Here is a 17841-nt window from a genome sequence, read left to right as displayed (position 1 = left end):
GGTCAGTTAATCCATTCGAGCTTATTGTCAGATGCACAAGTACATGTGTGCACAGGTGCAATGAAAAACTTGCAACAGCGTCACAGACACATAGCATTAGAGACACAACATTCACAAGAGAAACGGAAATCCATCGTAGTGCAAAGTAGTCACAATGCTGCTATACTGAGGTAGTGATTAGGGTTGTGCAGGTTGGTTCAAGAACCGAATGGTTGAAGGGAAGTAACTGTTCTTGAACCTGGTGGTGTGGGACTTCAGGCTTCTGTACCTCCTGCCCGACGGTAGCTGTGAGAAGATGGCACGGCCTGGATGGTGGTGATCTTTGGATGATGGATGAGTCCCGCACTGCCAGGGTTGGTGGGTTTGTTGACCGTTGTAAATTGCTCCTTACTGTGGGCAAGTGGCAAAAAAAAATCAGGGGGTAGGTGGGCCTGTGTGTTGAGGGGTAATAAGTTACAGGGAGGTGAGGAGAGGAGGAATGGGACAGTTGGTAGCCAGCGTGGAATTAATGGACAGTGTGGCCTCCTTCTGTGGCATAATGAGCAAATAATTGGTTACCACCCACTAAAAAAACAAACATAAAACTATGGATTACCCAAAATCACACCAAGTATTGAGTCATAGAGGCATAGAGACAATAGTGGGGACAATGCTCACCGTGTCTTGGGTGTTTACTTCAGAGGGTGCAGGAGAGCCCCATGATAGCTGACCTTAATGTTCTACTTGGGACTTTTATCAGCACGGGGCTCCAGTTCGAACAACGGGCCAGACTGAATCTAATCCGAACATTATTTTAAAATTTTCTCTCCGAGCTCCTAAATATTGGATCGCAACTCTTTGGTTTCAACTGTGCAGCCTTTTGGACTGACAAACATTTTTCTGCAAACCATTTCCAAGCTTTGAATCAATGGCATAGAGTCTATGAATTGATTCATAGAGTCACAGAATTATACAGCACGGAAACAGGCCCTTCAACCCAACTCATCCATGCCGACCAAGTTGCCTGCCTCAGCAAATCACATTTGCCCGCATTTGGCCCATATCTCTCTAAACCTTCTGTCCTACTGTGATAAGACCATTGAACAGTTCCCTTATACGTTGACATGGACCCTTGACCTCACAATCTACCTTGTTGTGACCTTGCACCTTATTACACTGCACTTTCTCTGTAGCTGTGACACTTTACTCTGTACTGTTATTGTTTTTACCTGTACTACCTCAATGCACTCTGTACTAACTCAATGTAACTGCACTGTGTAATGAATTGACCTGTACGATCGGTATGCAAGACAAGTTTTTCACTGTACCTTGGTACACTTGACAATAATAAACCAATATCAATACCAACACCTTTCCTATCCATGTACCTGTCCAAATGTCTTTTAAATGTTGTAACTCTACCCCCCACCACCACTTCCTCTGGCAGCTCGTTCCATATACCCACCACCCTCTGTGTGGACGACTTGCCCCTCAGGTCCCCTTTCAATCTCTCCCCTTTCACCCTAAACCTATGCCCTCTAGTTTTGCACTCCTCTACCCTGGGGGAAAAGACTGTGATCATCATCTATGCCCCTCATGGTTTAATAACCTCGAAGGTCAGCATCCTTCCCTGCAGGGAAAACAGTCCCAGTCAATCCTGTCTCACTTTATAACTCAAGCACTCCAGTTCTGGGAACATCCTTTTCCACACCCTTTCCAGAGTAAAGACATCCTTCCTATAGCGTGGAGGATTATGTGGGAAAATGTGAAATTTTCCGTCTTGGCATGAAAATATAAAGGAAAGCATATTATCTAAATAGTGAGTGTTTGCAGAACTCTGAGATTTGAGGGATATGGGTGCCCCAGTTCATGATTCACAAAAGACTAGGATGCAGGGGCAGCAAATAATTGTCAAAGTCAAAGTCAAGCAAATAATTGTCAAAGTAAATGTCGTCCTATTAGATTTCCTAATATTTATAGTATCTGAGGCAACGTCCATCATCAAAGATCCCCACCATCCGGGCCGTGCCATCTTCTCGCAGCTACCATCGGGCAGGAGGTACAGAAGCCTGAAGTCCCACACACCAGGTTCAGGAGCAGCGACTTCCCTTCAACCATTCGGTTCTTGAACCAACCAACACAACCCTAATCACTCCCTCAGTTTAGCAACACTGTGACCACTTTGATCACTTTGCACTAAAATAGACTTTTTTTTGTCCTAATGGTGTTCTTATAATTGGGTTCTTTCTTGTAAAAATTATGTATAATTTATGTTCTTGGGAATGCAGCTTATCTGACGCTATGTGCCTGTGATGCTGCTGCAAGTTTTTCATTGCCCCTGTCTTCACATGGACTTAAGCAGCATTCACAAGAAAAAACATAAACATAAATTGTACAGAGTTTTTCCAAGAAAGAATATAATTTGAACAAAAAAACCAAAGTCCATTTTAGTGCAAAGTAATCAAAGTGGTCATAGTGTTCCTAAACTGTAATGATTAGGGATGGTTCAAGAACCGAATGGTTGAAGGGAAGTAGCTGTTCCCAAACCTGGTGGTGTGGGACTTCAGGCTTCTGTACCTCCTGCCCGATGGTAGCTGTGAGGAGATGGCACGGCCCGGATGGCGGGGATCTTTGATGTTGGACGTTGCCTCTGATACTATAAATATCATGAAATCTAACAGGATGTTATTGTTTATTGCAAAGATGATTGAACACAAAAAATATGCTTGAGTTATATCGGACAATGGCATGACCATTACTTCTAGGGTATTTTGAAGGAAACTTCTTTAAATAAAGAGATTTATTTGATTCATTGGAAGAAGTTCAGAGAAGGTTGGCCGAAGGGCCTGTTTTGTGCTGTATGGTTTGTGGAGGCAGATACATTAGGGACATTTAAGATACTCTGGGATAGGCACGTGAATGATAGAAAAATGGAGGCTTTGTGTGAGGTAAGGGTTAGATAGATCTTAGAGCAGGATAAAATCTCGGCACAACATTGTGGGCTGAAGGGCCTGTACTGTGCTGTTATGTTCTATGTTTTATGTCCTATGTTTACTGGACTGATACTTGAAATGGGTGGGTTGTCTGATGAAGAAAGATTGGCAAATGACACTTGTAAGTGCAGGAGTTTTGGAGAATGAAAATAGATCATCACAGAGTCACACAGCATGGAAACATGTCCTTCAGACCATCTCAAGAGTCAATCTTATCATAATAGGGGACTGTTCAATAGTCTTACAACAGTGGGATAGAAGCTGTCCTTGAGCCTAGTGGTACATGCTTTCAGGCTTTTGCAGACAGAATATTTCAACTCTGAGAGAGGGCCATAAGCCATCATAGCTCAGGAAGGTGCAGAGCAAAGTAAAAGGGAGTACTGGAAGATGTTACTGACACTTGGTATAATCTGCTATGATACCATGGAATCGTACAGCACAGATAATCGCTGAGCCCTTGGAGGGTCTCCAAACAATCCTGTTAACTTCTTTCTCTGCAGCCCTGCGAACCTCTCCTCAAGGTCTATTGAATTCCCGTTTTAAATTAGTTTTGATTCTGCACCCACCACTTTATGGAGCAGTGTTCCAAATCCCAACAGCTCACTGTGTGTGTGTGTGTGTGTGTGTGTGTGTGTGTGTGTGTGTGTGTGTGTGTGTGTGTATATAAAAAAACTCCTCGTCTTTCATCAGTTACACTAAATATCCTGATAGCAGTGAAGGAAGAATAGTTTTTACCAAACAGTTCCAGTACTGCTTCCCATTTCACATTCACTGTGGTTTGACTTTCTCTCTCTCTCTCTCTCCTGCACTCTCTCTCTCCCCTGCACTCTCTTTCTCTCTCTCTCTCTCTCCCCTGCACTCTCTCTCCCCTGCACTCTCTCTCTCCCCTGCACACTCTCTCTCTCTCCCCTGCACACTCTCTCTCTCTCCCCTGCACTCTCTCTCTCTCTCTCCCCTGCACTCTCTCTCTCTCTCTCCCCTGCACTCTCTCTCTCTCTCCCCTGCACTCTCTCTCTCTCCCCTGCACTCTCTCTCTCTCTCCCCTGCACTCTCTCTCTCTCTCTCCTGCACTCTCTCTCTCTCTCCCCTGCACTCTCTCTCTCTCCCTCCCCTGCACTCTCTCTCTCTCTCCCCTGCACTCTCTCTCTCTCTCTCCTGCACTCTCTCTCTCTCTCTCCCCTGCACTCTCTCTCTCTCTCCCCCGCACTCTCTCTCTCTCCCCTGCACTCTCTCTCTCTCTCCCCTGCACTCTCTCTCTCTCTCCCCTCTCTCACCTCTCTCTCTCCTCTCTCTCTCTCTCTCTCCCTCTCTCTGCACTCTCTCTCTCTCTCCTGCCTCTCTCTCTCTCTCCAACACTCTCTCTCTCTCTCTCCTGCACTCTCTCTCTCTCTCTCTCCTGCGTGCGCTCTCTCTCTCTCTCTCCTGCGCGCTCTCTCTCTCCTGCGTGCGCTCTCTCTCTCTCATTTTCTGAATCAGAATCAGGGTTATTATCGCTGATACATATCGTGAAATGTGTTGTTTTACGGCAGCAGTACAGTGCAAGACAGAAACATTACTGTAAGTTGCAAAAATAAATAAAAAGTGCAAGAAAAAGGAATAACGAGGTAGTGTTCATGGGTTCATGGACCGTTCAGAAATCTGATGGCGGAGGGGAAGAAGCTGTTCCTGAATCGTTGAGTGTGGGTCTTCAGGCTCCTGTACCTCCTCCCCGATGGTAGTAACAAGAAGAGGACATGTCCTGGTTGGTGATGGTCCTTAGTGATGGATGCCGCCTTCTTGAGGCACCGCCTCTTGAAGATGTCCTCGATGGTAGGGAGGGTTGTGCCCATGATGGAGCTGGCTGAGTCTACAACCCTCTGCAGCCTCTTGTGATCCTGCGCATTGGAGCCTCCATACCAGGCTGTGTATACCAAGCTACAGTAATGTTTATGCCTTTGTGTCTTGCACTGTACTGCTGCCGCAATACAACACATTTCACAACATATGTCAGTGATAATAAACCTGAATCTGATGCCACATCAGAATGTTTTCTCTCATTATTTCTTTATTTCGTTATCTGTCGTTGTCTTTACTTAACTCAGTCTTGTTCTTTCTTTCGCAATTTCCCTCTCCTTATATTCTCCCTCTGTCCCTCTCTGTTCTCTTTTCACTTCCATTCTCTTTCTCCTCCACCCTTTCTGTGCATCTCTTTTGTTTTGCTCTGCCTTTCCCTTTCCCTCTTTCATAGAGTAAGACAGCAGGGAAACAGGCCCTTCAGCTCAACTCGTCCATGCTAACCAAGGTGCCTACCTGAGCTAGTCCCATTTGCCCGTGTTTGGCCCGTATCCCTCTAAACCTTTCCTATCCCTGCACCTGTCCAATTGTCCTTTAAATGTTGTAACTGTACCCGCCTCTACCACTTCCTCTGGCAGCTCGTTCCACATACCCACCACCCACTGTGTGGACAACTTGCCCCTCAAGTCCCCTTTAAATCTTTCCCCTCTCACCTGAAATCAATGTCCTCTAGTTTTAGTCTCCCCTACCCTGGGACAAAAACTGTGACCATCCATCTTATAAATCCCTCATGATTTTATAAACCTCTAAGGTCATCCTTTAACCTCCTTCGTTACGTGGAAGACAGTCCCAGCCTATTTCAGTCTCTCCTTGTAACTCATGCCCTCCAGTCCCAGCAACGTCCTCGTGAACTGTACCTGTAACCTCTCCATCTTTTCTATAGTCTGGTGACCAGAACTGCATACAGTACTCCAAGAGCAGTCTCACCAAAGTCCTGTACGTGATGTCCCTACTCTTGTACTCAGTGCTCCAGCCAATGAGGGCAAGCGTGCCACCCTGTCTATCTGTGTCGCCACTTTCAGGAAACTGTGTACTTGTACCCCAAGGCCTCTCTGTTCAACAACAATCCTCAGCGCCCTGCCATTTATTGTGCAAGCCCTGTCCTGCTTTAACTTCCCTCTCCCTCCCCTTCCTCCCCCCCAACCTCCCTCTCCCTCCACCCCCAACCTCCCTCTCGCTCCCCCTCCCTTTCTGTAACAGCGTCTCCAGGCTTCAAAGGAACCTTGACAAGACGGCACTGTACATTGATGGGATAATATTGCCCTTAATATGTTGAGTGATGCCCTACTGCCTGATCATTATCCAACTGACCTTTTCCTGTTTAGTAACCACATTCATCAATATCCCAGGACAAATGGTTGTGGGCTACTTTTGGGATGTCCACCTTGCACGTTCCTCAAGCCCCTTCTCACAGCCAATAGGAACAGCGAGAGCTCTCTCAGACCCCAGGCAGACTTTGCCATTCAACTGCGTCAAGGCAGATCGGTGTGCTATCCCCAATTGCTACCTTGGTTCCGTACACATTAACACCCGTACCTAGTTTATCAAGCCTAATTTTGAAATGCTGTTGATCTCACAGAAGTTAAATTGTGCAGATGCTGGAATTCTGAAATAAATGCTCACGGGGCCAGTGGGTGAGAAAAAGAGTGGAAATGGGGCAGAGAATTAAAGTGACAGGAGATATTCAGCCTGAATGCGCACACAGACAGCAACATTGCCATGGGATTTTGTCACAGACTCTGTCTTCCATTATTACAATGACTTCACAATGAATTAAAAGGTGATTTGCTTTCTTACAGATCGCCTCTATGCAGTTATCATGTCGTCTGATTGAAGAGTTCCACATCGCCAGACACAAATGTATTGGGCTGAACTCCACGCAGACAGAGGAGTTCAATGGCACGGACGTGGGATCATCTGGTATTTGTACACAGAACATAGAACAGTACAGCACAATACAGGCCCTTTGGCCCACAATGTTGTGCTGACCTTTAAACCTCGCCTAAGACTATCTAACCCCTTCCTCCCACATATCCCTCTATACTAAATTCCTCCCTATGCCTATCTAGTAATCTCTTGAATATGATCAATGTACCCGCCTCCACCACCACCACCCCAGGCAGCACATTCCGTGCCCCAACCACTCTCTGGGTAAAAAACCTCCCCCTGATACCTCTCTTGAACTTCCCAGCCATTACTTTAAAGCCATGCCCTCTTGTATTGAGCGTTGGTGCCTTGGGAAAGAGGCGCTGGCTGTCCACTCTATCTATTCCTCTTAATATTTTGTACACCTCTATTATGTCTCCTCTCATCCTCCTTCTCTCCAAAGAGTAAAGCCCGAGCTCCCTTAGTCTCTCCTCATAATGCAGACTCTCTTTGCTGTATGACATTGTATTTGCCTTGACTTCCTGTCCATCTGGGATGGTCAAATTCATGTCCTGTGGCACACTGACTCATCCTGATACTGACTCATCCTGCTTCATCTCCTCTCACCGTCTCCAGAGTACTCATGTCTTTCCTTCCCATAATGCAGCGACCATAAGAGTCATAGAGCAATACAGCACGGATACAGGCCCTTCGGCCCAACCAGTCCATGCCGACCACAGTCCCCACCCAGCTAGTCCCAATTTCCTACATTCGGCCCATATCCCTCCAAACCCCACCCCTCCATGTACCTATCCAAGTGCTTCTTAAATGACACCATTGTCCCTTCCTCAACCACTTCCTCTGGCAGCTCGTTCCATATACTCACCACCCTCTGGGTGAAAATGTTGCCCCTCAGGTCCCTTTAAAATCTTCAACCTCTCACCTTAAGCCCATGCCCCCTAGGTTTGGACTCCCCTACCCTGGGGAAAAGGCTGTGACTGTCCACCTTATCTGTGTCTCTTGTGATTTTAAACACCTCTGCACAAATGCCCGTCAGTAAAAGGTACCATTGGCACCTTGGTTGGTAGCTGTCTTCCTACAGAGCACAGCCCAGGGTCCTGAGCACAAAACCTAGGTCTACATCCCCGCGGTCGCTGGAGCTGAGTGGCAGCAACCCTACCAGTTACGTTACTGTGCCACAGGGTCCTCCTATGGCCAAGCTGGCCATCCACGGGCCATGGCGGCGGGCGGCCGAGATTTCCGGCAGGTCCGCCTGCCTGCCCATCTTCCGTGCTCGCGTCTGCGCGCGGGCGTCCTTGGAGAGGGAGCGCGCGGTCTCCGCGGGCACCCTGGTCGAGTTCCGCGCTCGGTGGCTCCCTCGGGGGATCGGGTGGTGTCGTGGACGGCGAGAATGCGATTCTTCTCTGAAGTGTTGCGTAGTGCGTTTCGTGGGTGTTTTGCGCACTGGTTGGCCTTTTGTAGTGCTTTTAGTTAATAAATGTTTATATAATTAAAAAAAGGGTCCTCCTATGGCTGAGTATCAAACCTGGTTTGAATGATACTATTCCAAAAACCCTTGTGGAGATCTTATCGTATTTAAAGTGGTACTTTGATGCAGATTTCTGGTGTTTATTTGCCTTTACTCCAAGTTTGCCACCCCAACCTTAATGCCAGCATTTTGCCGGGCCCCCCCTTTGGTGGATATTACAGTTGACCAGTAGAGGCCGCTAGTAAGCCACTTGTTGCTTGCCCGAAGGAATCCTCCCACTCTCAGCCTTGGTCCTAGGCACGGAGTCACACAGCACGGAAACAGGCCCTTCGGCCCAACTGGTCCGTACCGACCCAAGATTCCCATCTCAGCTAGTTCCATTTGCCTGAGTTAGCCCATAATCCTCTAAACCTTTCCTATCTTTTTAAAGTGCTTTTTAAATGTTGTTAATGCACCTGCCTCAATCACTTCCTCTGGCAGCTCGTTCCATATACCGACTACCCTCTGGGTGAAGTTGACCCTCAGGTTCCTATTAAATCTCCTCTCCCTCACCTTAAACCTATGTCTTGATTCCCCAACTGTGGGAAAAAGACTGCATTCACCCGATCTATGCCCTTCATGATTTTATACACCTCTATAAGATCCCCCGTCTTCTACGCTCCAGTGAAAAAAGTCCCAACCTGCTCAACCTCTCTCCATCGTGAATCTCCTCTGCAATCTGTCCAGCCTAATGGCATCTTTCCTATAGCAGGGCGACCAAAACTGAACACAATGTTCCAAATGCGACCTCACCAACGGCTCTGCATAATCGAAGCAGGAACATTATTTCTGAGATAATTTAGTAAACTACTGAGGACAAATGAGGGACACTGCAGCATAGCTAGCCGAGCTGCTGCCTCACAGCTCCAGAGACGCAGGTTCAATCCTGACCTCTGCTGCTGACAGTCTGGAGTTTGCATGTTCTCCCTGTGACTCTGGATGCTCCGATTTTCTGTCATGTCCCAAAGACATGCGGATTGCCCCATAGTATGTAGGTGAGTGAGGAATTGATTGGAATGTGGGGAGAATTAATAAAAAGGTATTATTTTGCATTTATTCAATGGATGTGGGCTTCACAGGCTGAGCCAGCATTTAATTGCCCATCCCTAACTGCCCTTGGGAAGGAGGTGATGAGCTGTCTTAGAATATAAAACATAGAACAATACAGCACAATACAGGCCCTTTGGCCCACAATGTTGTGCTGACATTGTATCCTGCTCTAAAATCTATCTAACCCTTCCCTCCCACATAGCCCTCCATTTCTCTATCATTCATGTGTCTATCCAAGAGTCTCTTAAATGTCCCTAATGTATCTGCCCCCACAACCTCTGCTGGCAGTGCGTTCCACGTACCCACCACTGTGTAAAAAAAAACCTACCCCTGACATCCCCCTTATACCTTCCTCCAATCACCTTAAAATTATGTCCCTTCATGTTAGCCATTTTCACCTTGGGAAAAAGTCTCTGACTGTTCACTCGATCTATGCCTCTTATCATCTTGTACACCTCTATCAAGTCACCTCTCCTCCTCCTTCTCTCCAAAGAGAAAAGCCCTAGCTCGCTCAACCTATCCTCATAAGACATGCTCTCCAATCCAGGCAGCATTCTGGTAAATCTCCTCTGCACCCTCTCTAAAGCTACATTAACAACACTTAAAATTTTCTTGCACAGATACACGGATAGGAAAGCTTTAGAGGGATATGGGCCAAACGTGGGCAAATGGGATTAATTTAGATGGAAATCTTGGTTGGCATGGGCCAGTTGGGCCGAAGGGCCTGTTTCTGTGCTGTGTGACTCTCTGACAGGCAAGGCCAGCATTTATTGTCCATCCCCACTTGTCCTTGAGAAGGTGGTGATGGACAGCCCCTCTGAACCACTTGCTCCCGGCTCTACTAACCGATCCAGCACAAACTGCACTGCAATTGTTTTCTTACACAGCTGCTACAGTGGGATTTGAACCGATGTTTTTGGAATTCTTAGCACAGTGCAACAACTACTGTGCATGATGGGCTATAAAGCCCTCACTTGTCCAATCTCTCCCTCTAACTCAGGCCCGCTGAGTCCTGGCACATTCTGGTAAATCTTTTGCACTCCCCTGCCTTGCGTCAAGATGGTCCCTTGAGCCTTTTACCCAGAAACTGGACAGTATAATGTCTCATTAAATAACTATGTTGCAGCTGTATAGGACCCTAGTCAGACCCCATTTGCAGTACTGTGCTCATTTCTGGTCACCTCACTACAGGAAGGATGTGGAAGCCATAGAAAGGGTGCAGAAGAGATTTACAAGGATATTGTCTGGATTGGGGAGCATGCCTTATGAAAGCAGGTTGAGGGAACTTGGCCTTTTCTCCTTGGAGCGACGGAGGATGAGGGGGGACCTGATAGAGGTGTATAAGATGATAAGAGGCATTGATCGGGTGGATAGTCAGAGGCTTTTCCCCAGGGCTGAAAAGGTTGCCACAAGAGGACATAGGTTTAAGGTGCTGGGAGTAGGTATAGAGGAGATGTCAGGGGTAAGTTTTTTACTCAGAGAGTGGTGAGTGCGTGGAATGGGCTGCCGGCAACGGTGGTGGAGGCGGATACGATAGGGTCTTTTAAGAGACTTTTGGATAGGTACATGGAGCTGAGAAAAATAGAGGGCTATGGGTAAGCCTAGTAATTTCTAAGGTAGGGACATGTTTGGCACAGCTTTGTGGGCCAAAGGGCCTGTATTGTAGGTTTTCTATGTTCCAACTGTGTGTTCAGTGTGGAACACCCTAATTACTCGTTAGTACATCGAAAATCATAGAATGCACAACTCAGAAACAAGCATGGCGGTGCAGTAAGGCCTGTGGTGTCAATGCATAGAGCCACATGAGGTTTATGTACGTACTTACAGAAGGAGGCCAATCAGCCCATCAGTGTTACCCCAGGTCCTATCAGAGTAATCTGATCGTCCCATTCCCCCTCATCTCACCGCGGCCCGACACGTTTTTCCTCCTAATATGCCCATCAATCACCCTTTGAAGTCTTTTTGCCTTCACTGTAACCGGTTGACCAGCATGCCTTTGGGTTGTGGGAGGAAAACTGGAGCACAGGTGGAGGGAACCACAGTTACAGGAAGAATGCGCCAACGGGCGGGATAAGGCGCACTGGAAGGAGAACGCTTTACGATGGGGCCCCCGCCGTGACCAGCTGGTAAGGGTGGTTAAATGGCCAGTAGGGAGATCAGAAAGTAGGCCTGAAGCGCAAGTGTATGATGTTGGAGAGCTCACATGGGTTCTGGAGGAAGAGGTGAGGAAACTTTACGAAGAGTCAACCGAAGGCATTACTGTCACCAATGCTCACAATTAGAGTCATAGGGAGAGTCACCCAGCACCAAAACAGGCCCTTCAGCCCATCACGTCCATGCTGACCATCAAATAACCATTCACCTCCATCCCATTTGAATTTAGAGTCCATAGATTCACACAGCACAGAAACAGGCCCTTTGGCCCAACTGGTCCATGCCATCTAAGCTAGTCCCATTTTCCCGTGTTTGGCCCCATATCCCTCCAAACCTTTCCTATCCATGGACCTGTCCAAGTATCTTTGAAATGTTGTTATTGTACCTGTCTCAACCACTTCCTCTGGCCAGCTCGTTTCCATATACGCACCACCCTCTGTGTGAAGAAATCCTTCCCCTCTCACCTTAAACCTACACCCCTCTAGTTTTTTGGTTCCCTTTCCCTGGGAACACAGACTCTGTGTGTCCACCCTATCTATGCCCCTGATGATTTTGTACACCTATATAGGTCACCCCTCAGTCTCCTATGCCCCAAGGAACAAAGGTCTGTCCAACATCTTCCTATAACTCAAGCACCCAGGTCCTGGCAACACCCCCGTAAATCTTCTTTGCAATGAATAATTATTAGTCTAACTGAGGGAAATTCAGAGGCTGTTGATGACATGGACACAGTTAGAGAATCGAGATTAGTGCTGGCAACATTCAGTGGCAAATATGGTGAGAAGGAGAGGTAGGTGAACATTGCCGGACTGTTTGTTTGCCCAACTGGCATGTCTTCATATTGCATTGGCCATTGCAGTAAGGGAACGTCGGTCGCTGCATAAGGGAACGTCTGCAAATGCAGAGGTGACTTGTGCTCCCTGTCTAGTTGATGGGCCGTGGTCCTGTCTGTTTTCTCTATGCAAGGTTGCCAAAGCAGTGGTATGCCATGATCTGCTGGCCTGCAAGTGCCGTCGGAGAGGTGGTCAACATGTCCTGTCCGAGTTTCCTGAGTCCGTACATAGCTGATCAAGGTAACTTTTTTTTGACTTTCATCACGGTTTCCAAGAGCCGAAGTTTATTCCAATCTGTCTGAGGGCAGTTGGCAGAAGTTGGTCAGGTCTTTCAAAAAGTTCACAAGTTTGAGGGGCCGATTGCCTTCCTTGTCTGCGGCATGGTTCGATGGAGCAAGAGCTCATGCCTCTGCTAGTTTGCCCATTTGCCTCAGGAACCACATGTTGTAATCTTGTCCTCTCCTCTCCTCTGTCGCTCTCCTGACCTGCACAGATTTCCTTCACCTTTCTCGTGACTCTCTCTAATGTTGTGATTGACCTCCAGCCAACAATAGCCCATAATAACATTCAACTACCAGAGGGCATAGCTTTAAGGTGAGAGGGGCAAAGGTTGAAGGAGATGTGCGGGGCAAATTTTCATCAGACTCTGCTTGGAAACAGTTTCTTATCACCTCCAGCTTTTGTTTGCTCCCAGTTAACACAGGGGAGGACTCTTCCTCTCCACCATTTTGGCCCATTCTGTTAAAGAGAAGGGAACTGTGTTTGTCTAGCACCTTCCACGTTAGAACAGAGCACATGTCAGAATCAGAATCAGGTTTATTATCACTGACAAACGTCATGAAATGTGTTGTTCTGTGGCAGCAGTACAGTGCAAGACAAAAATTAATATAAGTTTCAAAAAATAAATAGTGCAAAAGAGGAATAACGAGGTAGTGTTCATGGGTTCACGGACCGTTCAGAAATCTGATGGCGGAGGGGAAGAAGCTGTTCCTGAATCGTTGAGTGTGGGTCTTCAGGCTCCTGTACCTCCTCCCTGAAGGCATGTAACAAGAGAGGCATGTCCCGGGTGGTGAGGGTCCTTAGTGATGGATGCCACCTTCTTGCGGCACCGCCTCTTGAAGATGTCCTTGATGGTGGGGAGGGTTGTGCCGTGATGGAGCTGGCTGAGTCTACAACCCTCTGCAATAGAACAGTACGTGAAGGAACAGGCCCTACGGCCCACAATGTCTGTGCTGAGCACAGTGCCCAAATTAACCTAAATCCCTTCTGCCTGCACGTGGTCCATAACCCTCCATTCCCATGCATATTCATGTGCTTTATCTAAAAGCCTCTTGAACACCATTATCGTATCTGCCACCCCGGGCAGCACATTCCAGGCACCGACCACTCCCTGTGTAAAAATAACTTGCCCCACACATCCACTTTAAGTTTCTGTAAGCATTCTTTCATCCTGTAAAAAAAAGGCTTTTGGCATCTGGCATTCATAAATCAGAGTATTGAGTATAGGAGTTGGGATGTTATGGTGAGGTTGTATAAGACATTGGTGTGGCCAAATTTGGAGTAATTGTGTGTGCAGTTTCTGGTCACCGAACTATAGGAAGGATATTTGTAAGATTGAAAGAGTGCAGAGGAGATTTACTAGAATGTTGCGGGTCTTCAAGAGGGAAAGATTGAACAGATTAGGACTTTATTCCTTGGAGCGCAGAAGAATGAGGGGAGATTTGATGGTGGTTTACAAGATTTTGAGGGGTATAGACAGAGTAAATGCGAGTAGGCTCTTTCCACCTAGATTAGGAGAGATAAGTATGAGAGGACATGGTTTTAGGATGAATGGGGGAAAGGTTTAGGGGGAACATTAGGGGGAACTTCTTCAATCAGTGGTGGGAGTGTGGAACGGGCTGCCATCTGACATGGTAAATGTGGGCTCACTCTTGGTTTTAAGAATAACTTGGATAGATACATGGACAGAAGAGGTCTGGAGGGTTATGGACTGAGTGCATGTAACTGGGACGAGTTAATAATGTTTTGGCACAGACTAGAAGGGCCAAACGGCCTGTCTTCTGTGCTGTAGTGTTCTGTGGTTCTAATAAAATGGGGGTGGGTGTAAGTGGTGGTTGATGGTTAGTGTGGGTGGGTTGAAGGGCCAGTTTCAGTGTTGTATGACGCTCTGTCTTTATCTGCCTTCACTCCTTTACAACACTCTTAACAACCAGAAGAGTCTATGATCCTCTTATTAGGATCACCTAAGATCCTAGGGCACAGCCTCCGATTAAAGGGACGTCCCTCTAGAGCAGAGATGAGGTGGAATTTCTTCCGCCAGAGGGTGGTGAATCTGTGGAATTCATTGCCACAGAGGGTGGTGGAGGCCAAGTCAGTGGGTAGATACTTGGAATGGTCCCTGTAACATACTTTCCCTCACACATCCATCACTTCCTCCATGATCCTCCACCCACCCAGCGACATGGGAGACAACTCACAGCGGCCAATTAACCTACTGACCCACACGTCTCTGGGATGTGGGAGGAAACCGGAGCATCCGGGGGAGGGGGGGGAACCCACACGGTCACGGGTGAGAACGTTGCAGACTCCACACAGGCGGCGGCGGAGGTCAGGATCGAACCCTGATCACTTGTTGCCGTGAGGCAGCGGATCTAACTGCCGCGCCACTGACGTGGGACGGTGTCCCTGAGACATTTTAACCCTGGGGAAAAAGATACCGGCTGCCTATTCTATTCATGCCTCTCATAATCCTACATAGAACATAGAACAGTACAGCACAGAACAGGCCCACGATGTTGTGCTGACATAGCTACAGAATGCCCAGATCCCTCCATTTTCCTCTCATTCATGTGCCCATTCAAGCCCCTCTTAAAAGCCCCCCAATGAATTTGCCTCCACCACCCTATCAGGCAACGCATTCCAGGCATCCACCACTCTCTGAGTGAAAAAACGTACCCCTCACGTCTGTTCTGAACTTACCCCCTCTCACCTTAAATGCATGCCCTCTGGGATGCATCTTATAAACTTCTATCAGGTCTCCCCTCAGCCTCCTCTGCTCCAGAGAATGCAAGAATTGCAAAATGCAGAGCAGGGAGACATGCGTGTCAGGTCAGGCTGGGCACGTCCTTCACTCCCAGAGGCAAAAAAAGGGTGAAAATACCCCAGAAACAAACTGAACAGATGGATGACTGATACCAATAGATATCAAGGACCTGAAGGTGTAGAACTCAATATTGAGTCCTGAAGGCTGCAACGTACCCAGACGGAAAATGAGGTGTTGTTCCTCAAGCTTGTGTTAGGCCTCACTGTGACAGTACAGGAGGCCACAAACCGATAGGAGAATAGATGAGATAAGATAGCTTTATTAGTCACATGTACATCGAAACACACAGTGAAATGCACCTTTTGCGTAGAGTGTTCTGGGGGCAGCCCGCAAGTGTTGGACACGCTTCCCGACGCCAACATAGCACGCCCACAACTTCCTAACCGTACGTCTTTGGGATGTGGGAGGAAACCGGAGCACCCGGAGGAAAGCCACGCAGACACAGGGAGAACATACAAACTCCTTACAGACGGCGGTGGGATGTGGAAGTGGGATGAGAGATTAAAGTGGCAGGCAATGGGGAGCTCGGGATCACAAAGTGGGCTGCCCTGGATGGTACTGATCCTCACTGACCGCTGACCCTTACTACATCTTGTGAGGACATGCTGCATTAAAACAGTGGCCTACATGTCAAGGAATCAGAATCAGGTTTATTATCACTGACAGATGTCATGAAATGTGTTGTTTTGCAGCAGCAGTACAGTGCAAGACGTAAAAATCACCATAAGTTACAAAAGTAAGTAAGTAGTACAAAAGAGGAATAACGAGGTAGTGTTCATGGGTTCACGGACCGTTCAGAAATCTGATGGCGGAGGGGAAGAAGCTGTTTCTTAAAGGTACAGGAAGGCAAATATGGCACCAGGACCCCAGTAGGTGTCAAACCTTGAGGTCACAGGTAAAAACAGGCTCTGTGTGCAGGTGATTAGCAATGTAGGATCAGGAAAAGGCCATTCATTCCTTTGAGCCTGTTCTGTCATTCATTGTGACCTGTGACTCCATATCTATGGACCCTTGGCCCCATATCTCTTAATTGATTGCTGAACAAGATCCATCAAACTCAGATTTAATTGTGTTCTTTTTTGTGTAGGCATCCTGCCAGCTGCTTGGCAAAACTCCAGGTCAATCTTTGTACGCTGTCGATTTACAATCTATTCAGAACTTGGGTTGGGATATTTGTCGGATAGAACTCAGCAGGCCAGGCAGCATCCGTGGAGAAAAGCAGGGCGGTCAACGTTTCGGGTCAGGACCCTTCTTCAGGACTGAAGGTAGGAACACGGGGGGAAACCGCATATATAGGAGGGAAAAGCAGAGCAGTGATAGGTGGGCAGAAGAGGGGAGGCGGGGTGGGCACAGGGTGGTGATAGGTGGATGCAGGTAAGATAGTGATCGGCTGGAGTGGGGGGGAGGGAGGGGGAGAGCAGATCCACTGGGCGATGGGTCAAAGGTAAGGAGAGGAAGGGAAGGAAAAAAGAGGCTAGGAAAGGGAAGAGAAAAAAGCGTGGTGGTGGGGGGGGAGGGTGTGGTGACGGGCGGGTGGGGATCACTTAAAGTGGGAGGATTCAATGTTCATGCCGTTAGGCTGCAAGGTTCCAAGACGGAAAATGAGGTGCTGTTCCTCCAGTCTGGAATTCTCCCGGCAGTGGAGGAGGCCGAGGACTGACAGATCTGTGATGGAGTGGGAGGGGGAGTTGAAGTGACCGGCAACGGGGAGATGCAGGTCGTGGTTACGGACGGAGGCCAGGTGTTCTGCGAAATGGTCACTTAGTCTGCGACAGCGCCTCGTTTTCCGTCTTGGAACCTTGCAGCCTAACGGCATGAACATTGAATTCTCCTACTTTTGGTAATCCCCACCCCCCTTCCCCCCAACCCCCCCCCCCCACCACGCTTCTTCTCTTCTTCCCGTTCCTCGCCTCTCTCTTTTTTTCTACCCCTTTTTTACCCCCTCTCTCTCCTTACCTTTGACCCATCCCCCAGTGGATCTGCCCTCCCCTCCTCCCCCCCCCGCACCTGCCCATCACTATCTCTTACCTGCATCTACTTATCACCACCTTGTGCCCACACCGCCTCCCCTCTTCTGTCCGCCTATCACTGCTCTACTTTTCCCTCCTATATATTGGGCTTCCCCTTTTCCTATCTTCAGTCCTGAAGAAGGGTCCCGACCCGAAACATCGACCGCCTGCTTTTCTCCACGGATGCTGCTGGCCTGCTGAGTTCCTCCAGCGTCATTGTGTTTTTCATCCAGATTCCAGCAATCCTTTGTTTCTCTTGTTGGGTTAGAAGTTAGCCATGGAGTCATCCAGCACCAAAAGCAGGCCCTTCAGCCCACTGAGTCCCTGCTAAGCATCAAGCACCCATTTACACTAATCCCATTTTATTCTCCCCACGTTCCCATCAACTCCCCCAGCTTCTCCCACTCACCTACACACTAGGGGCAATTTAAAGCAGCCAATTAACCTACCAACTCTTTGGGATGTGGGAGGAAACTGGAAAACCCAGGGGAAA

At 47.9% G+C, this 17841-nt stretch overlaps 1 protein-coding gene across 1 annotated transcript in view; it reads left to right on the top strand.

The window, feature by feature from the left end:
* Positions 1 to 7882: 7882 nt before the first annotated feature.
* Positions 7883 to 17841, top strand: part of LOC127570497 (pituitary adenylate cyclase-activating polypeptide type I receptor-like) — a 54173-nt gene continuing 44214 nt past the window's right edge. The window contains exon 1 of the mRNA XM_052016130.1: positions 7883 to 8005. Coding sequence (XP_051872090.1) covers positions 7883 to 8005 — 123 coding nt within the window. The remainder of the gene's footprint in view (positions 8006 to 17841) is intronic.

This window comes from Pristis pectinata, chromosome 5 (genome assembly GCF_009764475.1).
Source record: "Pristis pectinata isolate sPriPec2 chromosome 5, sPriPec2.1.pri, whole genome shotgun sequence".
NCBI classification, from domain to species: Eukaryota; Metazoa; Chordata; class Chondrichthyes; order Rhinopristiformes; family Pristidae; genus Pristis; species Pristis pectinata.
The sequence above is the reverse complement of the archived record's forward strand: the minus strand, read 5'-3'. Positions and strand labels throughout refer to the sequence as shown.